The 27,834-nt window shown below is 48.3% G+C and overlaps 1 protein-coding gene across 4 annotated transcripts in view; it reads right to left on the bottom strand.

The window, feature by feature from the left end:
* The window catches only part of TBC1D16 (TBC1 domain family member 16), an 84,830-nt gene that overhangs the window by 8,230 nt on the left and 48,766 nt on the right, over positions 1-27,834 (bottom strand). For 2 of the 4 annotated variants that reach the window (XM_032617059.1, XM_032617058.1), the window contains exons 4-10: positions 7,824-7,985; positions 6,655-6,802; positions 5,589-5,756; positions 4,940-5,088; positions 4,053-4,187; positions 3,139-3,325; positions 812-991 (exon numbers count right to left, since the gene is read on the bottom strand). In XM_032617059.1, the coding sequence (XP_032472950.1) occupies positions 812-991; positions 3,139-3,325; positions 4,053-4,187; positions 4,940-5,088; positions 5,589-5,756; positions 6,655-6,802; positions 7,824-7,985 (1,129 nt within the window). The remainder of the gene's footprint in view (positions 1-811; positions 992-3,138; positions 3,326-4,052; positions 4,188-4,939; positions 5,089-5,588; positions 5,757-6,654; positions 6,803-7,823; positions 7,986-27,834) is intronic. The other 2 variants (XM_032617061.1, XM_032617060.1) reach the window with 2 other exon arrangements.

Below are 27,834 nucleotides of genomic sequence, written 5' to 3'. Positions count from 1 at the left end.
CTATCAGACATAACCTTTCTTTGACATTAGTAAGGAGGGGAAACGCTGATGCACATTTCCGAGGGCTGGTGGGCGTGCCCACGTAACAGCGAGGTTTGTCTCATCCAAGCTGCTCCGGCTGCCGCAGGGAGGATGGAGCCTGCTCTTGCAGAAAGGGTCCTGGCCACCTCCCGGATGCGTCAATACTATATTTTTTTTAGGCTGATGGATTCATAGAGACTTGCCTATCCTTTCACGTCGCCAGCTTGTTGCTAATTTGGGCATTAAAGCTGTGTGACAGGGCCAGTTCGATGCTCTCACGGGAATTTGTTGAGGAGACAATGATAACAGTGGATGGCAAGTGGAAATCACATCCCTGGGTGGGGACAGTGGGCCAGGCCCGGGCTCTCAGAGGGGCTGATGGGGAAGCAAGATCTCGGGCCCTTTCCCTGAGCCGTCCCGAGGGGGCAGGCGGGCGGGCACTGGCTCCAGCTTGTGGGCACTGGCGTCCTGCTCGGCCCCGCAATGTCTTTCACGCTGATTGGTTGTGACAGGAGCGTGCTCAGCCCCAGAACGTGGTAATGAGTGCAGTCAGTGGGCAATTTGCATCGATTTCAGTTACTTGGGAGGCGAATTGCAGGTCTGAGGCTGGCCACGTGGGACCGGAAGGCAGTCACCATGTGAGGGGCGGACTGTGGCTTGCGGGGGGTCAGGGACGGTGGAGGGGGACCCCAGAGGAGGCGCACGGTTACGTGGGCACCCCACCCTCCTTTTAGGCTGGGTGCAGGACGGCTGTCCCAGCCCCCAGCCCTGGGCACCGCGCCTGACTCACCTGGTAGTGGGCCCAGCAGGCCTCCCAGATCCGCAGAGCCTCAGCCTCGGGGAACTCCCGCTTGAAGCACAGCAGCAGCCAGCGGTGGCAGAAGAGCATCTGCAGGCCGTCCTCGCCCAGTGAGACCAGGTGCTGGTAGAAGCGCAGGTGCGTCAGCCGCAGCAGCTCCCGCAGGTACAGCTGGGGGCGAGGCAGAGATGAGTCAGCCCCCCAGCCCCGAGCACGCCTGCCTGCCTGGCCCAGGAAGCCCACTCCCACCGAGGCCCTTCCTCGGTCCACCCCTCCCGCCCGCCAAAGCCTGTGTGCCACGCGTGAGGTCTCTACCTGCTACATGTCACTGCACCCACTTGTTTTGTTCTGTCGCTGGAAGTCTGACTCACACCTGTCTTTGTCAGTTTAGCCCAGATTTCATACTGTTTTGGAGGCTGTGGCGTGGTCCAGGGCAAGGCAGAGCACAGCACCCTGATGTGGACCAGGAGGCTAGTGGCAGGAAGACCCCCAGGCCTCAGGCGCCATATGGGGCTGCTTCTGACACCCCCACCCTTCTGGGATGTCGAGCAGATCATCCATTGACAACGCCACCTCCCCCACACCCGCTCAACCACCTTCCGCTCTGATCACCAAGATCCATCATCTTCCAGAGCTGATTTAGAGCAGAGAGGGGGCGTTTCTGAACCCCAAGAGGCCCAATTCCTGCACTTAAGGTCACCACCCAGTGACTTGGGATAAGATGGAGGCTATTTCTGGCAACGTCCTGCTCTGGCTGCTGACTTCACCAGCACCGTTGTAAAATCAATCTCCGGCAGCTAACGAGTCACGGGGCCATGTGCTTCGGAGCTCATCAGGGGCGAATCGCATCAGAGCCCGTAATTGCCTCCGCAAGTGGAAATCACATCCCTGGGTGGGGACAGTGGGCCAGGTAGCTGTGGACCCACTGACCCACAGCAGCCGTGGAAACCTGACATCACAGGGCCGATGCAGAGAGCACAGAGTGAGCAGGCTCGGCTGAGATCCCAGCCAGATCCTGGGGTGAGGGCTTGGTGACTCACAGGCCCCTTCTCACACAAGCGACCCATTGTTCCTACTTGAGACAGCCGCTGGGATGGCACGGGAACTGATTCTGAGGATCCTTCCCGACTGGCCAGTCTTTCCACCCAGTGGCCCACAGCAGGGTCAAGTCCAGGCACGCAGCTGACCCCCTCCCTCCCTCACGGGTGCCCCCCACCCCCGCTCTGGTGCCCAGCACCTTCCAATCCCCACCTGCCTGCTCCTGGCTCCCCCTCGTCCAATCCCCTGCTGTGTTCTGCTCTACCATCCATAGTCTTCAATGGCTTCCTAATGGCAAGTTGACGGGACATGCTCCTTGGCCTGGCATTTGAGGCCCTCCATTCAGCTCGACCCTCATTGCATGTGGGCCACCAACCTGACCAGGGCACCCAGTGTCATTGCCCAGAGAGCTCTGCTCAGCCAAGTCTCGGCAGGCCTGACAGTGTCCAGGGCCAGACCCCATGTGCCATTGGGTCGGCCTAGTCCAAGGAGACACTGGGACGCCTGTCTTGGTTCCCACCTCTATCACCAGAGCTCTTTCTGTATCACTCCCTGGCACCCAGCATCCTCTCCTCACACTGTCAGTTTCCAGACCAAGAATCTCTTGCAGACTGGGGACCTGAGACCACCTCCCAGTGCCAGCAGCACCCGGCAGGAGCTTGGAGTGCACAGGTGCTACGTAAGGAAAGAGTGCACACTCCTGGCCCTGCCTTACCCAGCTCTGCCTCCTCGCTCCCAAGTCTCAGTGCTGCCTGGTCTGTGTAGGTTAGGGGAGGCCATGAAGGGAGGGGTGCCGGCTGCGCACAGCAAGCCTGCTGCCCTGGAGGTACGGTTGTGACAACTACCCAGCGGGCCTCAAGGTGGTTTCAGGAGCCCCTCCCATCCCCACCCCCAGAACCCTGGCTATGTTGCACCCCTGCAAGGGGCCCAGATGCACCTGAGGAACCATTTTACACAGCACAGGGTCAGGTGTGATAGGGACCCCCCCCCCCCTTCTTTGTCTCCCAGGGAGCCTGGGTTGGGATGCCACATGCAGGGAGGTGGGAAGCCACAAGGGGAAGGCCCTGCACAGTCTAGACTCTGGACCTGCAGGAGTGTGAGGTGGGGATGGCAACATGTGTCCTGGGACCTGGGAACAGCATGCGTCCCTCCTGGGGGAGCGGGCCCTACCCCAGAGGCCCAGGGCTAAGCCCCCCACAGTCCATTGGTAAGGCTGTCCCTGGCCTTTCTGCTGCTTGCTGACCCACAGCAGCCAAGCCATACACAACTGAGAGCCTCACCAGCTGTTTCTCCATGTCCTCATCCCGAGGAGAGCTGACAAAGATCGTGTTCTGCATCAAACCCACAAAGCACCAGAAGGTGTCTGACTCGTCCAGGACCTCGGCCAGGATGGGTGCCACCAGGTCCGACATGCCCTGGGAGTAGCCGATGGCTGGGTTGTACACCGCATAGTTTAGCAGGATCCTCCTGGAGACGCAGTGCAGAGAGCAGGGAGGTCAGTGGAGGACGGCCGCAACACAGCAGTGTGTTGTCGTGCAGGCCAGTAGAACCCCAGGCTGGAGACCCTGGGCTGTCCGGGCCCCCATCTTTCACCTTGATCTCAGAGGAAGGAGGGCAGCTCTGGAACCGTCTCCAGAGCCTGGGGAAAGGTAATGGCCTGCAATTAGGCACTCACCAGCCCAGCCCCTCGAGAGCAGGGCAAGGAGGAATGTGGGTCTGATTTTCTTAATTGTCAACTGCCTGTGACAAAGGGTGGGCTGGCCAGGAACGTTTTCATGGGCTGCTAATTTTGTGCAATTATTTGCCAGGAGGTAGCAGCACGTCAAAGATGCCAGCCTCAGCCCTGTGTGGCTTTATCATCCAGAAGACCACCCAATGGGAGACAGAGACACTCAGGGGGAGGCTGGCCCACAGCTGGTGTGAGACAAGCAAGGTTAGGCTTAATGGATGCCCAGCGGGTGGGGCCTACAGGCCTTCCCTGGGCCTCTAGGACAATAAGAGACCCACTGACATTGCCTAAAATAGCTAACAACCCTCTGATTCTGGGGCATTGAACCTGGAGGAAAGACCCCTGACCCCTGCCGAAGCTGCTGCTCTTCCACTTCCCAGAGGGTCAACTGAGGCCTGAGGGGTGAAGTGGCAGATGGGAGTGAAACGGAGGGGGCAGGAAACATGCTGGCCCGGAAGGTGGTACCTCATGCTCTCCACATTGGGATTGCCTTCTCCTCGGAAGAACTGGTTGCTTCGATCTGTCCGTACCACATCCTTGTCCACGGTGAACTGCACGTTCCGCCAGAACGCTCTGTGCTCTTCAGGGGTCATGGAGAGCCTGGCATGGAGCAGAGCGCCCGCTGGGGGGGTCAGCAAGCGGCACATACGCTCCCGGCTGGAGCGGGCGTCCCGCCCAACCCCGCCCAACCCTGCTCCCAGATGGGAACTGGGGCCGCTGGCAAACCCTCCGGCGCCCACTGACCTGGGGTGGGGGTGGGGGGGAGTGCACAGGCTTTCCAAACATTAACTCGGCCTCACGGGTCCCAAACAGAGAGCTGACCGTAGCCCCGGGATCAGCGAGGCCCAAAAGGACCTCAGCAGTCCCAGTGCCCCCCAAACACCCCCGCCACCCCGGTGTTCTGCGGAAGGATGTCAGCGCCTCGTTAAGTACGTTGAAAAAGTATTCTAAAATCTTGACATGCGAGCTAAAGAGAGCCAGTCCCAGGGCCCGCCGCTGGGGTAATAACTGCACTTATCCAGCCCCATCGCTCACGGTCCTGGGAGACCCATTTTTCAAGGAAACTATGGGTCACGGAACATATTATCATGCTGAATTGCACCTCAAATTGCCTTTCCAAATGGCATTTCCCTCCGCGGCGCTGGGGTGGGTTTCCCTCCGCGGCGCTGGGGTGGGTTTCCCTCCGCGGCGCTGGGGTGGGTTTCCCTCCGCGGCGCTGGGGTGGGTTTCCCTCCGCGGCGCTGGGGTGGGTTTCCCTCCGCGGCGCTGGGGTGGGTTTCCCTCCGCGGCGCCGGGGTAGGTTTCGTTTCCCTCCGCGGTTCGAGGGGGCCCCGGCCGGTCGCCGCGGTCACCTTTTCTGCTGGATCTCGGCGTATTCCTTTCTCTTCTGCATCCGCAGCGCCTCCCTTTCCTCCGACGTCGACTCGTGGCTGTAATAACGCAGCAGGAAGGGCCAGACCTCCCCCCGGATTGACACATCAATGCCGCCGAAGAAAATGGCCTGGAGGAAGCGGCAAAAGTTGGGGAGGGGCCAAAGCAGGGCCGCTCAAAGGACCCCCAAATCCCCGGAGATCTGTGTTTTGGTGGCTTTGCTGCGCCTTCTTGACAACTGATGCCTTGATTCAGATCGCTGCAATTTGCACATGTTTGGAAGGGGAAAGTGCCGGCCCCCCATTCCCATACAGGACACAAACCAGGCTCATTTCAATGTCAATGCCCCCCCTGGTGCGGCACTCAGATTAACCTGTCGTTCTCACGTCAGGGCCTAATCCCGGTTTTGGAATCGCGGCGCGGGCTGCGAGCTCTGCTATACAGGCTGACGCGGGGTCCTCCAAACCCGCTCCGGAGGTTGCTTTTTCATCGCAGCGGCTTTGATTGCTCTATCGGGCGCGTTCACACAGCCAGCTCTGGCACCAGCGGACGCACCCCCCGGAGGCGGCCCGTGGGCATGGCCCCGACCCCTGGTCCTGAATCGGGCCCCGCGGGCACACCGGGCCTCACCTTGCGGAGCTTGTACTCCTCCTCCACCTGGCCCAGCGCGTTCAGGTGGCGGAGCCAGGCCGCGACGTCCAACCGTCGGTACATGCTCTCCTCGGGGTGCGTCTCGGAAGACGGCAGTTTGGGACGCCGAATAGAGAACTGCATGCACGTCTTTTCGTCGGCGACCTGCTGGACGGGAGGACAGTTGGGGATCAGTGTCTCAGCCGCTTCGCTTTCGAAGCCAGCCGCGCTCTTCGCGGGATGTAAGCCTTCCTCTCTCTCTTCCGAAAGGAGGAGGACGCCTCTTCCCTGCATACAAACCCCTAAATGGCAAGTGTAATTAGACACAATTCAAATGAAAATACCGTCCTCTTACCATGGTCCCCCCTCGCGCTCCCGGCTCCCGGCCCACTCCCATCGACCGCCGCCCCCCACTCTCCCTCCAGCCCCGCCGCAAAGACGGAGTTAATGCCTCGGACGGCCAACTTCCCTCTGCCGGGAGGGCCTGCAATAAATTACATGTGATTGGCCACATACAAAGGGATGGCTGTTCTGCGAGCGGGGAGCCCGCCTGTCAGGTTGTCTCCACGGGCAGTCACGGATCCAGGGCAAAACTGCAGCTGACATTTAATTCAAAAATCAAAGGTTGTTCAATGTAGGGGGAAAAAAAAGCCATGCTACTGTAATAAGGGAAGCCAGCAGGAGGCTCTGTGGGAAGGAAGGGAATTTTAAAGTCAGCCCGTTTCTAATAAGCACATACAGTATCTTAACCAGATAATTAAAGAGCTCTTATTACATTTGTATGTAGATTGAGCAAAATATGGCAGGAAGCCTTGTCAAAACATGATTTTTCAAGTGCGGAGTACTGCCTTTACAAGAAGCCTGGGCACGTGTTTCAAATCCCAAATTGCTGCTCTGTAGGCCCCCAGCGACCACGGGTCACACCGGAGAGGCCTGGGTCTCCGGGGGAGAGAACCAATGTCCTGGGCCCCCGTTGGAGGGGAGGGGGGTTGTCTCAGCAGCCAGGTGCCTCCAGGGGTGGTGCAGGGCCTCCCTGGGGGCAGTCCCCAACCCTCCTCCGGGCTACCTGGTCTTTGAGGTGCGTCTCTGCGCAGTATTTCCATTGCTGAAGCACGTCGGGCAGCTTGTCCAGGCCACCGTGGTGGAAGTGGAACACCTTGTACTGGCTTTCCCGGCTGGCGACGACCAGCTGGCCGCTGGTGCAGGCCTCATCGCTGAGTGGCCATCGGAGGGTGGAAGAGAACAGATCCATGAATATGTAAACATGGGTTTTTATTTCCAAGTATAATCAGAGGCCCCTATTGCCAACCTCAGAGGCAGGAAACAGAAAGTCCCCGTGGAGTTTGGCTGCTGGCGGCAAGGGGACAGAATTACTCCCCAACAGAAGCCATCACCCCTTTGCTGAAGAAGGCAAAGCAGCTCCCTTCCTGGGAGACCCCAGGTTGTATTGTCCTCACTCCCGGGAGACCTGCCAGAGCAGCCTTCTGTCCCCACCCTTGCCTGCCAGGTCATATCCTCCCTTCTCTCCGGGGGTCCTGGGGGTGGATGCCCTGACGGGGAATCAGGTTTTGAACCCAGATGGGGCGGGCGCTAAGGGATGCCCCTCCAGCAGCCTTCCCCATCCGGCATGGAAGGCACTCTGGGAGAATCCTCCGGGGAAATTCACAACACATGCCTCAGGGCCATCGCCCAAACTTGGCTTCCCTTCCATGAAAGGTGGGATGTGGCTCTGGGTCTGGGAACTCCCACAGAGACACGCCTGCTTCTTCTAAGCACGAGTCTTGGTTGGTGCTTTCCTGCGGCTGGGCCCCCCTGCCTTTCAGGAAGAGAGACACGAGGTGGCCATTAGGCAGGGAACTAAAAGGGATGGCTCCCCATAATGAAGGAAAGGGTGCCTCCCTCTAGAAAGCCATGGCCTATTCTGAGCATGCTGGGCCTCTGGGTGGGTGACCGGGGGCAGCCTGCAGCAACTGCTCTCTGTGTAGCCCTGGTTCGTTGTCTTTCCCCAAACCAGAGCTCCAAGCAACAGCTGCTTACCATCACCCTGAAAGCAGAGGAAAGAGTTTGGGAGCTACCCAGACCCAGCTCCTGTGGGGCAGCCGTAGGGGGCACTGCTGACAAGACTAGTGATGTTGGGAAGCAGATGTTTGGGGATGCAGGGGTGCTGGGCCCAAGCATGGCCCCCTGGGACACGGCACACAGGCAGCTTCCAGGACATGGCCAAGAGGACCTCACCTGAAGAAGAGGCGGAGGGAGCGCATGTGACCCAAGTCCACTCGGAACACACCGCAGATCTGCTCCAAGGCGCAGGCCCGCTGCGGCTCGTCCCAGCGCGGGGGCTGCAGGAGGCCACTGCTGTCCGGGAACTGCAGGTGGGCGTCCACGCTGGAGGGGGAGCTGGTGGAGCAAGTCATGTGAGGGCCACACCTTTCTCTGTTGTGCAGCCATGGGGGAAGGGCAGGGAGGGCTGGGGAAACCATTTAAACGTGCGTGCACACTCAGAGATATAGCTGAACACGCTGGGCACATAGAGGCTGTCCACGGACACCCACGAATGAACGAACGAATGAATCCTATCATAGGTCTTGCCCAATTACACTTTAATGTGGATGGGAAAGCATTTTTGTGATCAAATTTTGTTCCACCTCAACAGAGATATTAGGTTGTCATAATGGCAGATGAGGTCCTACTGACTGGGTTTGAGCCCTTGCTATGGGACCTTGGGCAAGTTACCAAGCCTCTCTGAGCCTTTGTTTCCTCTTTTGCACAGCGAAGATAATAACATGGCTTCGTGTAGAATGAACAGTGCTCAGTGCTGGGCACCCTGGTTTTCAGGGCTTACTGAAAGAAGCTGTTTTGTGACCATTTTAGACAGCGTGGGGCTTCCTTTTGGGTTCAGATTGGTTCAGTATTTTCCTGAAAAAATAGTGGTTCCATAAGGAAACATTTGGGTTATAATACTGTTAATACTAATAGTAAACACTTAGCTCTGTGTTAACCACTTTTCATGTGCTTTTTATCACATATAAGCTTCATAATAACTCCTAGGAAATGGGTGGTTATTACCACCATTGTACAAAACAGGAATTGAGGCTCAGAAAGGTTAAGTAACTTGTCTAAGGTCACACAGCTAGCAGGTGGTAGAGCTGGAATTTGAACCCAAGCTTTGTGGCCCACGCCTTCACCAGTGTATTTAACTGCTTCTAAGTTCAATGTTCAGCAATACAACCCCATTATCTTATTCTGCTTCTTTAAAAAATTAATAATTTTGTTTGGCTCCTCGGTTGCCAAATATTTTATTGCATGGATTCAGCTACACCACAGGTTAAATGCCGTCTCTTGAGATTTAATAGTAACATCTAGCAGATAACTGCTAAAATATCGCCAGAGTAAAGGCAAGCATCAGTTCTGGATCCCAACCCCAATATCGCACAGAGGTAAGACTGCAATCACTTTATCCCACTTTCCTGTTTCAGCCGAGAACATAAAAGTGTCGGAGGCAATGAATCCTGAGGCGCCTCTTCCTCTGATGGGCACCAGGTCTCCAAATGAAGCTACTCTGGATTGTTCAAGCACAATCCCTCTAACTCGGAACTTCCTCAAAGAGGAAGACTGGCCTTTGTAGAAACTTAGCTGCTTCTAGAACAATACTGGGCCTGGTGTGCAGTTCTTCCCCACCTGCCTAAGGAAGTGGGCTGAGCCAGGTCCTCCCATTTCTGAGGGGCACCAGTGCTCTCCCAGGAAACAGACTCAGGTAAAGATAGACAGCTGGATGGGAGGGTAGGTAGACAAGCTGAAGCACGCAGCCACACGGCAAACTCGGACCCAAAAAGGCTGAGGGATTCCCTGTCCTCCCGAGGGGAGCCTGAGTGGCTGCACTATGCAATGACTGTCTGCAAAACAAGGCAGCCGCAGGTCTGAAGACAGCCCCCCACCATGCCGCTTCACACAGCATTTCATAATCTGCGTATTGAACAATGAGGCCGCAGTGGCCAGAGAGCATGTGCTTGGCGTGCTTCCCCGGCGGGGCCGGCCCATCCGGGCTCACCTCCAAGCCCAGCCAGAGAGGGCCCACCAAAGGGTGGCATTATTTCCAGCCCCTCTCCCCCAGTTCTCCCCACCGCCACTCCACACGTACATAGCACGATCCTCCAAAACCTGCATGCCCTTCTCAACATGCTACGTCCTGCTCACCCCACAGGGCAGGCCAAGGTTTGCAGAAACCAGATCCAGGATGGACACTTGCTCTCGCAGAGTCCTGGCCGAAGCCACTGCTCCTCTGCTGTGGTGGAAGGACTGGGGTCCTGAGGGGAAGGAGCCCAGGAGAGAGGCCCCCCCAACACCTTCCTGCAGCAACTTGCCCCCAGGCAGAAGTCTGCCTAAACCCTTTTACAACTCCTGAGGGGGAAATTATTTGCATTAATTAATTGATTGATGAATTAATTCAAGACATTATGTTGGGACCTACAGCTGGGGTTCCGCGGTTCAAACTGGAGCAAAGTTGATAGGAGACATCGTTCTCTGTTATTTAGGGCCTGTCATAGCAGATGACTGTACAGTCATCTAGGTCACCTAGGGCCACATCTGTTTCTGCCTGAAGACCCATTGCCATGGGGTTGAGGGCTGTATCTCGTTTGCTCTTCTGCATCCCTAGCTCTCAGCACAAGCCTGGCACAGAACACAGAGATTTAACACTCATGCCTGGGATGAAAGTGTTAAATGTCTGGGAATTTTGAAGTCATAGAAAAACATGGAAATAAAATCTTGGGAAAATTGAAATATGTACAATTTTTATTTTTTATCTTTTTACACATGCAGAGCGATTTGGTTTTAAGAATACTCATATGTGTGGCATATAATTTGGCTTGTTCGTAAAATTATTGTGTGGTACATTAAAATTATAAGGATGGTTTATCTAAGGCAATAACTCCCAATATGCTATAAGTTAAAAATGTTTTATAGGTAGAGGGAGAAGATGCTAAACTCTAAGAAATATAGCATTTCTTTCTGAAGATCACCAAAACGCAAAACAGAAATGAATAAGAAAAGCCAGCTCTGCCGCAGCAAAACATAGCAAGCGTGTTCTTTGTCGATCTGGCAACTCCTGCAATGTCAGGCACAGAGTTGGAGATTAAATATGGCCCCAAATTCCTAGAGTGGTGTTTGTTTCCCTACCCCTGAATCTGGGCTGGCCTTTCGAGTGGCTTTGGCCAATAGGATGTGGTATGAGTGACATTCTATGAGCTCCAGAGCCTGGCCTCAAGAACCTTCTGTATTCTCACTCTTGGTATACTCCTGCCACCATGTAAGGAAGCCCAGGCACAAGTGATGAGAGACCACAAGGATAGAAAGACTCAGCTGACAGCGTCAGAGTCCCCAGACCTCATGGACAGAGACCATTTCAGACCCTCCACCCGGCTGAGCTCCCAGCTGCTGACAGCTGCCTGAGGAAGCCCCAGAACACCCAACAGAACAGGCTGACTTGGCCCAGCCCAGCGGGAAGACCTGTGAGCAAGCTGAAGATGGTGGTTTTAAGTTCTGGAGTCCTTTGTTACGGGGCTATAGATAACTGATAGATACGAGAAGTGTCTGTTATCAGAAAAAGCTTGAGCAGGAAGGAAGAAACCTCCAAAATGATTATTTTTGGTTTTTTGGTTTTTTTTTGGTCATGACGAGGAGCATGCAGGATCTTAGTTCCCTGACCAGGGATTTAACCTGTGCGCCCTGCAGTGGAAGCGCGGAGTCCTAACCACTGGACTGCCAGGGAATTCCCTTCCTCCAAAATTACTGAATTGTGGTTCTCAAGGTCAAAGAGACATTGCGGCCAGACTCTAACATTTTTAAAAATCCAAACTTCTAAGTTAGCTCTTGCTTTTCTTCCTTCTGAGCCTTTTGATTCAGTTGAACAGTAAGTCGATGGAACCCCAGCTGTAGGTCCCAAGTATAGTGTCTTGAATTAATTAGTCAGTCAATTAATTAATGCAAATAATTTCCCCCTCAGGAGTTGTAAAAGGGTTTAAGCAGACTTTTGCCTGGAGGCAAGTTGCTGCAGGAAGGTGTTGGGGGGCCCTCTCTCTGGGGCTCCCTCACCTCTGGGCCCCAGTCCTTCCACCACAGCAGAGGAGCAGGAGCCTTTACCCTGGACTCTGTCGGAGCAAGCGTCCATCCTGGATCTGGTTTCTGCAAACCTTGGCCTGCCCCGTGGGGCGAGCAGGACACAGTGTGTTGGGAAGGGTGTGCAGGTTTCGGAAATTGTGCTGTGTGCATTTTGAGTGGCAGTGGGGAGGACTCTGGGGGAGGAAGCCTGGAAATAATGCCACCCTTTGGTGGCCCCTCATAATTGCCAGAACTTGGAAGCAACCAAGATGTCCTTTGGTAGGTAAATGGATAAACAAACTTCAGTACATCCAGACAATGGAATATTATTCAGCGATAAAAAGCAATGAGCTATCAAGCCATTATGTCCATATGCATTACTAAGTGAAAGAAGCCAATCTGAAAAGGCAGAGTTGGAAACTTACTATATGGTTCCAACTCTATGACATTCTGGAAAAGGCAAAACTATGTAGATAGTAAAAGGATCACTATCCTTTTGTCAGAGATCCTGGTTGTCAGAGACTGGGGGGAGTGGGAAGCGGTAAATAGGTGGAGCACAGGAAAGTTTTAGGGCAATGAAACTACTCTGTATGATATTATAGTGGTGGCTACATGTCATTATATTACATTTCTTAAAACCCATGCAATGTACAAGACTGAATCGTAATGTAAACTATGGACTTTGGGGGATAATGATGTGTCACTGTAGGTTCATCCAATGTAACAAATGTAACAAATGTACCACTCTGTACCACTCTGGTGGGGATGTTGGTAATGGGGAGGCTTTGCATGTGTAGGGGCAGGGGTATATGGGAAATCTCTGTACTTTCCCCTTAATTTTGTTATGAACCTAAAACTGCTCTAAAAAATAAAGTCTATTAAAATGAAAAGCCAAAAAACAAACTGGGACATATATATGACAAGGATTAATATCTTTAATACAGAAAAAAGTTTGTAAACTTAAAAAACTGAATGCCCAACAGAAAATATGGCAAAGGTACAAGAAAAAACAAATCACCAGAGAATAAATACAACTAGCCAATAAAATTTTCGTGTCCAGAGTAATGAAATAAATGCAGCTGGAAACAAGATACAATTTGAGGGGAGGTCTATGAAATTGGCATAATTAAAAAGTTATGAAATGTAATGTAAGTAAGGGTTTGGGGAAACACTCTTGCACAGCTGGGGGCACTGTATGCTGTTCAGATTTCTCTCAATGGCAGTTAGGAAATCGGATGCAAAAGGCTTAAAAATGTTTATGCATTTTGACCCTTTACTTTCATTTCCAGATATTGATCCTAAGAAAACAGCCAGAGACACCTACAGAAAATATGTATGTGAATAGACACAGAAACAGCCTCTGACAAAAATCTAATGCTCATTCAGGATAAAAGCTGTCAGCAAACTAGGAATAGAAGGGTACCACTTCAGATTGATAGAGGGCACCTGCAGACATTCTACAGTTCACATCATACTCAACGGTAGGAGACTGAATTGTTTCCGCCTACAATTGGGAGGCTCTACACTCAGCAAGAGGCAAGAAGAGAAACTGAAACACATAAATATTGGAAAGGAAGAAGTAAAACTGTCCCCATTTGCAGATGATATAATTGTTTACATGAAAAATCCCATGGAATTTACAAAATAACTATTATAACTAAACTAATCAGTGAATTTAGCAGAGTTATAAAATAAAGATTAATGTAGAAAACTTAATTGTATTATGAAAGACTAGTAACACATAATTGGAAAAGGTAATAAATAAAAAATTCCACTTATAGTAGCAAAAAGCCCATATAAAATACTTAGAATAGGGACTTCCCTGGCAGCGCAGTGGTTAAGAATCTGCCTGCCAATGCAGGGGACAGGGGTTTGAGCCCTGGTCCAGGAAGATCTCACATGCTGTGGAGCAACTAAGCCCATGCGCCACAACTACTGAGCCTGCGGCCTAGAGCCCGCAAGCCACAACTACTGAGCACACGTGCCACATCTACTGAAGCCCGTGTGTGCCTAGAGCGCATGCTCCGCAGCAAGAGAATCCACCACAGTGAGAAGGCTGCGCACCACACAACGAAGAGTAGTCCCCGCTTACCACAACTAGAGAAAGCCCGCATGCAGCAAAGAAGACCCAACACAGCCAAAAACAAATTTTAAAATTAATTAATTAATTTAAAAATACTTAGAATAAGTCCAACAAATGACATTCAAGACCTATACACTGAAAAACATAAAACCTTGCTGAGAGAAATTAAAGGAAAACTAAATAAATATATAGATATATAGAATATATATATAGAAGATATATATATCTTATATATATAGAAGATATATACCATGATCATGGATTGAAACAGTCTCATCGTTAAGATGGCAATCTTGCCAAATAGATCTACAGATTCAACACAATTCCAATCAAAATTCCAGCAGAATTTTCTGGGTAGAAGTTGACAAACAGACTCTAAAATTCATATGGAAATGCAAAAGACCTAGAATAACCAAAGCAAATATAAATAAAAGAAGAAGAAAGTTGGAGGACTTATTATAAACCTACAACAATCAAGGCAGTCTGGTATTGCTTAAAGAGCAAACTTTTAAATTAATGGAACAAAATAGAGCCCAGAAATAGGCAAATATGATCAGTTAATTATCGACAAAGATGCAAAGACAATTCAATGGAGAAAGAATAGCTTTTCAACTGATGGTGTTAGATCAACTGGATATCTGTATGAAAGAAAAATTAACATCAACCCTTTCTTCATGTCATACACGAAAATTAACTCAAAATAGATCACAGACCTAGACGTGATACCTAAAACTTTAAAACTTCTAGAAGAATCCATAAATGAATACTTTTGCAACCTTAGAATAGGCCAAGTTTTCTTAGAAAACAAAAAGCACAAAACATAAAATAAATAATTAATAAATTAGATAATTGAAAACTCTTTTCTTCAAAATACATCATTAAAGAAAATAAAAATGCATCCCACAGCCTGGGAGAAAATATTCATAATACATATATCCAATGAAAGACTTGTATCCAGAATATGCATGAGGAACTCTTAAAACTCAACAGTGTTGTTAGATAAATATTTCTTAGGTGTGATACCAAAAGCATGATCTATAAAAGAAAACAAGTGATAAATCAGACTTCGTTAAAATGAAAAACTTCTGCTCTTTGAAAGACACTGTTAAGAAAATAAAGATACAAGCCACAGACTGGGAAAAGATATTTGTAAAACACATATCTGATAAAGGATTTGTATCCAGAATATATAAAGAACCCTCAAAGCTCAGTAATAAAACAAACAACACAATTTTAAAATTGCCAAAAGATTTGAAAAGACTTCACCAAATAAGCAAATAAGCATATGACATCATTGATCATGTGAGAGAAATGGAAACGGAAACCACAATGTGATATAAGGAGATATAATGTGACACACTACACACCTATTAGAATGATTAAAAAACAAACATATGAAAACTGCTGTTACAGAGTGCTGGCTAGGATGCAGAGCAACTGGAACTCTCATTCTTTGCTGGTGGGAATAGAAAATGAAAGAGCCACTCTGGGAAACAGTTTGGTGGTATCTTATAAAGAAAGTCAAACATACACTTACCATACAACCTATCAATCTCAATCCAAGAGAAATGAAAAGTGTTCACACACAGATTGGTGTATGAACGTTTATAGCATTTTTTTCATATTTGCAAAAGCAAGAATCAACAGGTATTTCTTTCAACTGCTGAATGGATAAGCAAACAGCAACAAAAATGAAGAAACCACTGATACACACAACATGGATGAATCTGAAATGTATTATGTTACGTGAGAAAAGCTAGACTATACACGAAAGATATTCAGCATCATTAGTAATCAGGGAAGTGCAAATTAAAACCACAATGAGAAAAAAAAAAACAAACCACAATGAGATACCCCTACACACCTGTGAGAGTGGCTAAAATTTAAAAGACTGACTATACCAAGTGCTAACAAGGATAGGGAGGAACTGGAACACACTGCTGATGGGAATGTAAAATGGTACAACCACTCTGGGAAACAGTTTGGCGGTTTCTTAAAAAGTTAAACACACACCTGCCATATGACCCAGCCATTACACTCCCAGGTATTTACCAAGAGAAATCCAAACATTATGTCCATATGCAAGACGTCTACACAATGTTTGTAGCAGCTCTATTTGTAATAGCTAAGAACTGGAAACAACCCAGTGTCTATCATCAGGTGAATGGATAAACAAATCATGATATATACATGCAACAGCATCAGACTCAGCAATAAAAGTGAATGAACTGCTGATATACACAACAATGTGGATAGATCAGAAAATCACTATGCTGAGTGAAAGAAGCCAGAACAAAAACAAACAAACAAACAAAAACATACTGCGGGCATTCCGTATATATAAAGTTCTAGGAAACGCAAGCTAATCTACAGTGATAGAAAGCAGATAAGTCATTTTTGAGGTAGGGGCTAGAGGGAGGCATGGGTTACAAAGGGACACAGGAAATTGGGGGGTGATGGATGTTCGTTATCTTGATTGTGGTGATGGTTTCACCAGTGTACATACGTCAAAACTCAGCAAATTGTGCACTTTAAATATATGCAATTTATTGTACCTCAATTATACTTCAATAAAGTCGTAAAAAATACCAACATTCAACTCAGTATTATTACCTAATTTCTAGCAATAAGGGATATTTTAATATATCGTAGCACATGCATATGATACAATGCCATTAAGCTACTATAAAACGTTTTATATAAGTATTTAATGACCAAAGAAAATGCTATTATGTTGAATGAAGAAAGTAGGATGAAAAATTATATGAAATGATACAATATGGTTCTGTATATAATGTATATTTATAAATATTTTAAATCTACATAAATATATGAGTAGAAAACTACACCAAAATGACAATAAAGATCATCTCTAGATGGCATTATAGTTTATTTTCATCTTGTTCTTTATCTTACACATTTTCTAAAAGGAATAATGTATCATTTTGATAATCAGAAACAATAAGCTAATCTTCTATCTTTTTTTAAACAAGAAGTCCATATTAGCTTTTATATTGCAAAACCAATAAGGATAATTTCAAAAAGAAAAGAAAAAGTGAGGTATCAAGGACCAATTATCATCACAGTTACCCTTTATTTGAGGTTTCCTATGTGCCAGGAGCTCTGCTGATTGCTTTAAAGACTTTCTCATACCAACACTATGAAGGAGATATTACTAACCCCTTTTATAGCTAAGTAGACTGAGGCCAGGAACATCACCCTCAAATTTCACAGATGGTAAATGGCAGAGCAGGGATGGGCCAGGTGTGGCTCATCCAAAGCTCAAACTCCTGACTCCTATGGTGTGTGACTTCCAGAGACAATGGCAACAACTTAAAAGGAAAAAAAGGAAGATACAGAGGAAAACAAAATTCTATTTTAAAAAGCATCTCTTAAAGAATGCCCCTGAAAAACATACCTACTGCTCCCCATTGCCCCATGCTCCTGGATCTGAAACCGTCAGCAGTCAGGTTTTGTCTGCCAGTAAAGCCCCAGTCCTCAGGCTGGCACGTGATACACTCCACAAGTTAACCTCAGCTTATCTTTGCCTGTTCCTCCTTGTATTACTGCATCACACTGTATGGCTTTGAGCAATAGAAATTTATCTCTCCCAGTTCTGGAGACCCCAAGTCCAAAATCAAGGTGTCAGCAGGGCCAAGCTCCCTGTGAAGGTCTAGGGGAGGATCCTTCCCCGCCTCTTCCAGCTTTTGGTGGAATCCTTGGCTTTCCTTGGCATGTGGTACATCAGCGGTCCCCAACCTTTTTGGTACCAGGGACTGGTTTCGTGGAAGACAAGTTTTCCACGGAAGGTGTGGGGGGGTTGTTGGTAGTGGGGGGATGGCTCAGGCAGTAATGCGAGCGATGGGGAGCGGCAGATGAAGCTTTGCTTGCTCACTATCTGCTCACCTCCTGCTGTGCGGTCGGGTTCCTAACAGGCTGTAGACCAATAGCAGTCTGTGGCCCAGGGGTTGGGGACTCCTGTGATACAACACTCCAGTCTCCACCTCTGTCTTCACATGGCCTTCTTCCTTGTGTGTGTGGGTCTCTGTGTCTCTGTTTTCTCTTCTTATAAGGACACCAGTCATTGGATTAGGGCGCACCCTAATCCAGATTGGCCTCATCATAACTAATTACATTTGCAAAGACCCTCTTTTTAAATAAAGTGGAATTTTGAGGCTCGAGGTGGACATGGATTTAGGGGGACATTATTCAACCAAGTTATACCCCTTTACATGTTCCCACTGTATCTTAGGCAGACTGGACAACTCACGTCTTTCCACCCCATAAGGCCCTCTCTCCATGCATTTGCCTCCTTGGGTCCCTCCCTCTGGGTTGCCTGCTCTCCTGTCTCTATTCCTGTTCTTTTCACTCTCCAAGACCCAGTTTGTCTGTGTTGTTTTCCTTTGACCTTAGGGAAGCTGCTAAGCAGAGTATCTGGTGTGTCACAGGTACCCAATATATGCTGATTTTCCTTTATTTCTTGCAAAATCCTTAGAATTTTATCCTTCTCTTTTGTGTGTTTTGCTTTGGATTTTGTATTAAGTCACTTGCTGATGCCCAAACCAGACAAAGACATCACAAGAACATAACATTCTAGGCCCTAATGAATATCCCTCATGATAGAGACACAAAATTCTCAACAAAATACTAGCAAACAAAATCCAGCAACATATAAAAGGGATCATACACCATGACCAAGTGGGATTTATGCCAGGAGTGCAAGGGTGGTTCAACATATGAAGATCAATCAATATAATATACCAGATTAATAAAATAAAGAACAAAATCCACATAATCATCTCAATAGCTGCAGAAAAAACATTTGACAAAAATCCAACACCTTTCATGATGAAAACACTTACCAAACTAAAAATAGAAAGGAACTTCCTCAATCTAATAAAGGGCATCTATAAAAACCCACAGCTAACAACATACTCTATGGTGAAAGACTGAAAGCTTTCCCCCTAAGATCAGGAACAAGACAAGGATGTCTGCTCTCACCACTTCTATTCTACTGGAGGTTCTACTCAGAGCAATTAGGCAAGGAAAAACAAACAAACAGAAAAGCATCCAGACTGAAAGAAAGAAGTAAAATTATCTGTTTGCAGATGATATGATCTTGCATATAGAATATCCTTAGGAATTAAGACACACATACACACAAAAACCTGTTGGAACTAATACATGAATTCAGCAAAGTTGAAGGATACAGGATCAGTTTACAAAAATTAATTGCATTTCTATACACTAGCAACAAACAATCCAAAAACAAAATTAAGAAAACAATTCCGGGCTTCCCTGGTGGCGCAGTGGTTGAGAGTCCGCCTGCCGATGCAGGGCATACGGGTTCGTGCCCCCGTCCGGGAAGATCCCACATGCCGCGGAGCGGCTGGGCCTGTGAGCCATGGCCGCTGAGCCTGCGCGTCCGGAGCCTGTGCTCCTCAACGGGAGAGGCCACAACAGTGAGAGGCCCGCGTACCACAAAGAAAAAAAAAGAGTTGCACAACAACAACTGCAAAAACATTGCTGAAGCAAATTAAAGAAGATCTAAACAAATGGAAAGTCATCCCGTGCTTATGGATTGAAAGGCTTAATACTGCTAAGCTGGCAGTACTCCCCAAATGGATCCATAGATTCAACACAATCCCTATCAAAATCCTAGTTTCCTTTTTTGGAGTTATTGACAAGCTGATCCAAAAATATTATGGAAATGCAAGGGACCCAGAATTGCCAAAACAATATTGAAAAGGAAGAACAAAGTTGGAGGACTCACACTTTTCAACTCCAAAACACACTATAAAGTGGTACTGCCATAAGGACAGACATATTGATCAATGGAATAGAACAGATGATCTAGAAATAAACCCATACATTGATGGTCAATTGGTTTTCAACAAGGGTGCCAAAACAACTCAGTGGGAGAAAGAATATTCTTCAACAACTGGTGCTGGGACAACTGGATATCTATGGGCAAAAGAATGAATTTGGACCCTTACCTCATACCATATACAAAAATTAACTCAGAATGGATCAAAGACCTAAATGTAAGAGCTAAAACTATAAAACTCTTAGAAAAAACACAGGCATAAATCTTCATGACCTTGGATTAGGCAGTGGTTTCTTCAATGACATCAAAAGCACAAGCAACCCAAGAAAACATACATAAATCGGACTTCATTAAAATTAAAGACTTTTGTACTTCAAAGGAAACTATGAAGCAAGTGAAAAGACAAATCCACAGAATGGGAGAAAATATTTGAAATCACATATTTGATAAAAGACTAGTACTCAGAATATATATATATATATAAAAATTAGAACACAACAACAAAAAGACAACTGACCCAATTAAACAATAGATCTATCTGAATAGATGTTTCTCCAATGAAAATATACAGGACTTCCCTGGTGGCACAGTGGTTAAGAATCCACCTGCCAATGCAGGGGACAAGGGTTCGAGCCCTGGTCCAGGAAGATCCCACATGCCGCTGGGCAGCTAAGCCTATGCATCACAACAACTGAGCCTGTGCTCTAGAGCCCATGAGCCACGACTACTGAGCCCGTGCACCACAACTACTGAAGCCTGCGTGCCTACAGCCCACTCACCACAGCTAAGAGTAGCCCCCGCTCGCCGTAACTAGAGAAAGCCCGCGCGCAGCAACGAAGACCCAGCGCAGCCAAAAATAAATAAATTAATTAATTAAAAAAGAAGAAATACAAATGGCCAATAATCACATGAAAAGATGCCCAACATCATTAGCCATTAGGGAAATGCAAATCAAAAGTACAATGAAATACCGTTTCACATCCACTAGGATGGTTACAATAAAAACCAAAGATGGAAAATGTAAGTGTTGGTGATGTTGTGGAGAAATTTGAACCGTTATACATTGCAATGGGAATAAAAAATAGTGCAGCTACTGTGGAAAATAATTTGGAAGTTTCTCAAAAGTTAAATATCGAGTTACCATATATGACCCAGCAGTTGCACTCCTAGGTATATACTCAAAAAAATTGAAAATATATATCCACACAAAAACTTGTATATGAATTAATGTTCATAGCAACATTATTCATAATAGCTCCAAAGGGGAAATGACACAAATATCCATCAGCTGAGAAATGGATAAGCAAAATGTAGTATATCCATACAATGGAATGTTATTCAGCCATAAAATTAGTGAAGTACTGATACATGCTATAACACAGAGGAATCCTGAAAACATACTAAGTGAGAGAAACCAGTCACAAAAGGCCACACACATACTGTATGACTCCATCTATATGAAATGTCCAGAGCAGGTAAATCATAGAGACAGAAAGCAGATTAGTGGTTGCTAGGGGCTAGGGGAGGGAGGAGTGGGTTTTAACTGCGACGGGTATGAAGTTTCTATTCTGGAGTGATGAAAATATTCTGGAATTAGATTGTGGGGATGGTACAACTTTGTGAATGTACTAAATGCCGTTGCATTGTACACTTTTAAAGGGTGAGTTTGGGGACTTCCCTGGCGGTCCAGTAATTAAGACTCTGTGCTTCCACTGCAGGGGGCGCGGGTTTGATCCCCGGTCAGGGAACTAAGATCACGCATGCCGCATGGCAAAGAAAAAATCAATAAAGATCTCTGTTTCAATTCATGTAAAATATACTGCAATAAAATATTTTTAAAAAATAAATAAAGGGTGAGTTTTACGTCATGTGAATGATATCTCAATAAAAAGAAGTCACTGTGTCCCCACACTCCCCTGTCTGATTCAGCCTGCATATCTCCTGGCAAAGGCACAAAGCATGACCTCAGTCAATACTTGTTTATTCAACACAAAGTTCTCAGTGCCTCCGTGTTCTGGGGACAGCTGGATGCCGTCCCCACACATGTGGACTTTCATTCTGGTGGAGAACGGAGAGCAGACACATAAGGGAATGACTATGTCATGAAGACACGGGCACAGAGGTGGGAGGCCAAGGGGCTGGGAGCAGACACTCTTGAGGGTGGTCTCAGGAAGCCTGGGTGAGGGCTGAGGTGGGGGGAAGAGCCAGTAAAGCAAAGAGCGCAGAGAGCATTAATAGGTCAAATAAGCAACACATGCTGGAAAAAGGCACCCATCACTAGGTATATGTCCTACAGGGGAAATGGCACCACCCTGGGAACAGAAGTTCATTTTGCTCTTACATTGTTGAGTTTAACTTTCTTCCTAGTGAAGGAATGGAAATGATCTCATATTGTAAATAATTTTACATTGGAATATACTCCTTGCATTTTTTATTGCTTAACTTTTGCAAGTAATAAATAAATTCATGTTTGTGGTTAAAAAATTCAAAATATACTAAAGTGTGCAAAATCAGCAGTGGACGCGCCCCTCCTGACACCTCCCCACTCTGTCCAGTGTGCCCCCCAAGAAGCCATCCTCGTCAGCAGCTTGGTGATTCTTCTCCCAAGCCTTGCTTCATGTGTTCATGCATCTGAAGGCAGCTTGTAGAAACCATTTTAGAATAATGGCTGAGGCACAATTAAAATAGAACAGTCTAAACTTTTATTCAGTTTGACTCATTAAAGTGAATCAATCACTCTCCTCTATAACACTTGACTTCATTCAAGGAGGACTTGAGGAAGCCGGTTCCCTGCTCACCAGAGGATGGGGATCTCACAGGAAAGCTAAGCTGAGGATCATGGGTAAGTGGATGATGACAGCACATGGACCAGGTGCTGCTGTCATTGAAGCACAAAGCACTGGGAGGTGTCAGAGAAAAACATCACTCAGGGCAGGGGGTGTAGCCCCTGGAAAGGCTCCGTCCCAGAGGAGGTGGCACGAGGGCTGGTCCTGAGAGTCTCTGGGTGGAAGGAAGAGCCTGGGCAGGCGCAGGGCATGTGCGGAAGGAATGATAAGGAAGCCAGAGGGCTGGCTGGAGTCATTCTCAGAAGGGCCCTGGTATTGATTTTTTAATCAGGTTGTCCCAAAGAATTGAAGGCAGGGACTCAAACAGATATTTGTAAACCGATGTTCATAACAGCATTATTCACAATAGCCATTTCTCTAAAATACATGGAAACAAAATAAGTGTCCATCGACAGATGAATGGATAAACAAAATGTGGTCTACACATACAATGGAATAGTATTCCATCTGAAAAAGGAAAGAAATCCTGACACAGGCTACAATATGAATGAACTTTGAAGACATTCAGCTCAGTGAGGTAAGCCAGCCACAAAATGACACATACTGTAGGATCTCACTTATATGAGGTGCCTGGAATAGTGAAATTCATAGAGACAGAGTAGATTACGGGATGCTGGGAGAGAGAGCATGGGGAATTAGTTTAATGAGTAGAGCTTCAGTGTTACAAGATAAAAGAGGGTCTAGAGATGGGTGACGGCTGTACAACAGTGTGAATGTACTTAACATTACAAACTGTTCACTTAAAAATGGATGAGATGGGGCTTCCCTGGTGGCGCAGCGGTTGAGAGTCCGCCTGCCGATGCAGGGGACATGGGTTCGTGCCCCGGTCTGGGAAGATCCCACATGCCGCGGAGCGGCTGGGCCCGTGAGCCATGGCCGCTGAGCCTGCGCGTCCGGAGCCTGTGCTCTGCAACGGGAGAGGCCACAGCAGTGAGAGGTCCGCGTACCGCAAAAAAAAAAAAAAAAAAAAAAAAAAAAGGATGAGATGGTAAACTGTATTTTATCCCAATGATAATACTAAAAACTGTCAATGGGTTACTGATTTAGAATTTCTCAGTTCCCTCCACTCCAAAATATATTTTCTCATCTTTCCTATCTCTCCCTGGCTCACTCAGGCAGGATGCCCATGCCAGATCAGCTGTAGGACTGGCCAGCCCCTGACCCATGCAGAGGCTACACAGACCAACAGGTGGGAAGGAAGGAAGCCCTGCCATGGAGCTGTGTTATCTTGAGCACTTTGAAGAGTCTGTGGAATAAGTCCAAAAATATTGAAAGAGTGGGTAGAAGGCTGGCCATCTTGCTTCCAAAGTGACTATGTGTGGCATCTCCCTGTCAAATTCCTGCCTCCACCTCTGGCCTGGTTGGTGGTGGTGACCTCTGCACTGTAGCTGGCAGGCTGCCCCGCATCCACTTCTTCTACATTAAAGTGACCCCTGGGAGGGGGAGTGGGATGAACTGGGAGATGGGGATTGACATATATACACTATTGGTACTACGTATAAAATAGATAACTAATGAGAACCTACTGTAAAGCATGGGGAACTCTACTCAGTGCTCTGCGGTGACCTAAATGGGAAGGAAATCCAAAAAAGAGGGGATATATGTATACATAGAGCCGATTCACTTTGCTGTACAGAAGAAACTAACACAACATTGTAAAGCAGCTATACACCAATAAAAATTTTTTTTAAAAAGTGAACCCTGGGAGAAGCCGGGCTGTTCCACTGCTTCACGACGTGAAGTGCTCTGTCCTCAGGGGACCCTGAGAGAAAGCAAGGCCCGCAAAGACCCAGTGGGAGTTCCCTGGTGGCCTAGTAGTTAGGATTCCAGGCTTTCACTTCTGTGGTCCTGGTTCAATCCCTGATCAGGGAACTGAGATCCCGCAAGCCGTGCAGAGCGGCCAGAAATAAATAAATAAATAGACTAATAAATCAATAAATAAAAATTAAAACAAGAAACCAACATTGGTTTAAACAAAAAAGGACTCAGAAAGGCCCCCTAGTCTGGGCAGCATTCCCTCCCCCAAGCAGGGCTTTGGGTTTCGGGGAAGAGTTTTTTGTTTTGTTTTTTGTCTTCCCGCTTGGTAAAGTCTATGTCAAGAAATCCACCTGAGGGGTTCAAGGAAGAACAAACAACTGGATCTTGTGTAATCCACCCGGTGGGAGCGCTCGGCCAGCTGGCATTGCTGCCGCGCCCACCTGGCAGAGTCACACACTTGGCCCCGCTGGCTGTGAGGTTTTCTCAGAACTCTCGCCTCCTATGGAGCCTACTTGAAGGGCTACCCTGAACCAGCCAGGCGCTCTACAAGCCCTTGTGAAGATTCCTTGATCGTTACACAAAAAGATTGCTTAAAAGAAGGAAGCCTGGGCAATCAGGATGTTCTGGGAGCCCCAGGCTCCTGATTTTAAGGGATCAATGACATAGGCATGGGTATTCAGAGAGCCATGGCCACAACAGGTCCACCCTGACTGGGGAAGACAAAGATCACTTTTACCCCAGTCTGCCACCAACCCAGTCTGCGTGTCACCAACCATTCATAGCTTCAGGCCCCCAACCACCCCAACTTGCCACTGGCGGCCCAGGAACTCTGTCCCCAAAGCCCTCAGCACAGATGCAGTTTCTGGAGACGCCTGCCTCTGCCCATGCACATGGAGCTTGAGTGCCACTTTGGACCTGGAGAGGGAGGGGCTGTTTCAAAGCCACTTTGGATTGGACGGGGCTCTTCAAAGACCTGGCTAAGCCTCTGGCTAAGCATCAGGGCAACAGTGGCCTTGAGGGCGACTGGCTTGGTCACGAGGGCCAACGTCCTGCACTCCCACAGCCTCCACCCATTCGTAGGCCAGGAGGCCAGCCAGGGCATGGACATCATGCAGGCCAGTACAAGATGCCGGCCTCACAACGCTGGGCATTTCTGAGTTCTGTTTTGTTCCTGCAAAACTAACTAGTCTACACACAGGTCAACCAGTGATCTTGACCTCACTAACTGTACCTTGCCCAGACAAAGCTGAAAGGACAGGATAAAATAAGAACCAACATATACAGAGCAGTTTAAGTCCTAAAGGTTTATACGGCATCCCCACTGCATCTCTACTAGCACGCCCACTTTTCAGATGTGACAACTGAGACCCAGAGAAGCCCAGTCATTGCTCAAGGCCACGCTGTGCCCTGACCACTACACTAAATTGTCTCTTGTACAGCAGGGGAAAGCATCTCTTTATCCTCTATCATGTACCAATTTTATGGCTTTTCTCACATAGGGCTTCCAAATGTTGTCTGACTGACAAACAGCCAACTAAAAATACAGGAAGAAGAGTTCTAAAGAGAAAAGGATGCTGGAGGACACGTCACGGCAGCACGCACACACGTGTGTGTTTAAGTACTGAAACACGAACGGCCACGTCAGGCCATCAGGCATGTTTGGGGTGTGCCTACATCCTTCCTGCCAAAGACAAACCGGATGGGAAATCCTCCCTTTGCACAGCGTGGAGCCTGGAAGACTTGGGACCAATCCTGGCTTGGCCCCTTATCTAGCCTTAGGTCAGTTACCTACCTCTGCTGGGCCCTGGCCTTCTCAGCTGTAAAATGGGGAGATGGGAGGGGGGAAGCACAGGGACAGGGCTGAGGGACTGAGATAACAGTGAGTGGACACTGCTGTTCTAACTGCCTGCTTGTCAGGTGCAGCTCTGCCGTCCTGCCAGCTTTCTGTGGCTGTTGGGAGGTCAGTCCGGAGTGTGACGTCCTTTGCCTTCCAACACCCCAGTCAGCCCTATCTCCTCCTTGCAAATTCAGGCTCCAGAGTGCTTGCTGTTCCCAACCCCAGTCCCATACCTGAGTCCCTGGCTTTTGCACCCCTCCCCCACCCCCTAATGTCCCCTGCACCTCTCTGCTCCTCATCCTCTGGAGTGTGGCCGAGCCCTCCGTGAGTGAGGACTTCAGGGACAGATTGTCCCATCTGTGTTCCCTGTACCTGACCCTGGGGGACTCCCCAGGGCTCTGTTAACCAGGAGGACAGGATGGGGCAGGAAGGGCGGGTGTGGGGCAGCTGCTCTCCATCACTGACAGGGAGCCCACCTTCCCTGACCCCTCATCCCCCCAGCTGTGAGCCCTTCCCCGGCCTCTGTGCCACCCCTGATGTGTCATTCTTCCCAGCAGGGATGGTGTCTCAGCCATCTTTGTAACCTTTGCCCCACAGGGGCCTGGCATGGAAGAGGAGGGTGCGGTTGGATGACAAAGGAAGTTTCACTTTCCTCATCTTAAGTTTTAGATCTGTAAAATGGAGGTGACAGTGGCTGGATTCTGATCTCTGAGACCCTGTTAGGCTCTCAAATTCTGGCAGTTTGGAAAATGCATACTAAGCTGACTGTTGCAAGCAAAAGCGTAGGCACCTCTGCCATAATTAACACCACACACGTCACACAAACACATGAGCACACACACGTAGTGGCGGCTGAATGTACCCCCTGGGCTGGACCCTGCCCGGTTTCCGCTGACCACAGAGACTGTGGGGCCCTGCTCTGGGGTTTGCTGGCAGACCTCAGCCCCCCTGTGCACCCAGAAGACAGTCAATCAATGTCATTTCCGGAACAGCTGGCCAGAGCTCTAAACCTTAGTGATTGTGGCGACTTCCCTTCCCAAGCTTTTCAGAGAACTTGGTGCTGAAGATCACCAAGGGATTCCGGTTCTACTGGGCTCAAGGGGTCTTTTCTGGCACAAGTGGAAATGGGAAGTTATCAGAGTAGAAGCCCTGCATCTTGTTATTCCAGCCTCCAGAACCTGCCGTGGCTGAGCTCAGGGTGTCACCAGCCACACCTGAGACCAACTTGGCTTTCCTGTCCAGAGGGACTTGAGAGCCGCAGGATGGAAGGGCGGGGCCTGGCTTAAATCACAGCTCTTGGCGCCGAGAGCTCGGCTCTGCTGGGAGCTGGGAGGGCAGCGGCTGAGCTCTGGCGATTAACTCTGCTGGGCGTCCCTGATGCCGCACAGGGCTAATAGTGAAAGGTGTAAATCACGGGGAGGAGGAGAGCAGACACGTTACTCAGGTTTATTACCAACACAATTTAGGAAAAGATAACCAGGCTAGGCCTCTCTTCCTTTGGCAGCTGGGGGGAGTGGTGCTGGCAGATAGGAGGGGAAAACGCACTACTCCTCAGGGAGCTGTTTTTATTTTAATTTTTTTCTGAGTCATATAGAATGACATTGTCAGATTTCTAAGTAAAATTAAGAAAAATTTCACTTAACCAACCCGACTGCTTTCGTGGGTTTCTGAGCATCCATGTATCATATGCATGTATGATTGTTACACAGGTAGACTCAGAATGTACATGGGATGCTGTGTGGGTCTTTTCCCACTTAACTTTATTATATGGTATCATTCATTATGGGCTGGAGACTCTG

This window comes from Phocoena sinus, chromosome 20 (assembly GCF_008692025.1).
Source record: "Phocoena sinus isolate mPhoSin1 chromosome 20, mPhoSin1.pri, whole genome shotgun sequence".
NCBI lineage: Eukaryota > Metazoa > Chordata > Mammalia > Artiodactyla > Phocoenidae > Phocoena > Phocoena sinus.
Note: the sequence above shows the minus strand (reverse complement) of the source record. Positions and strands in the feature narration are given on the sequence as shown.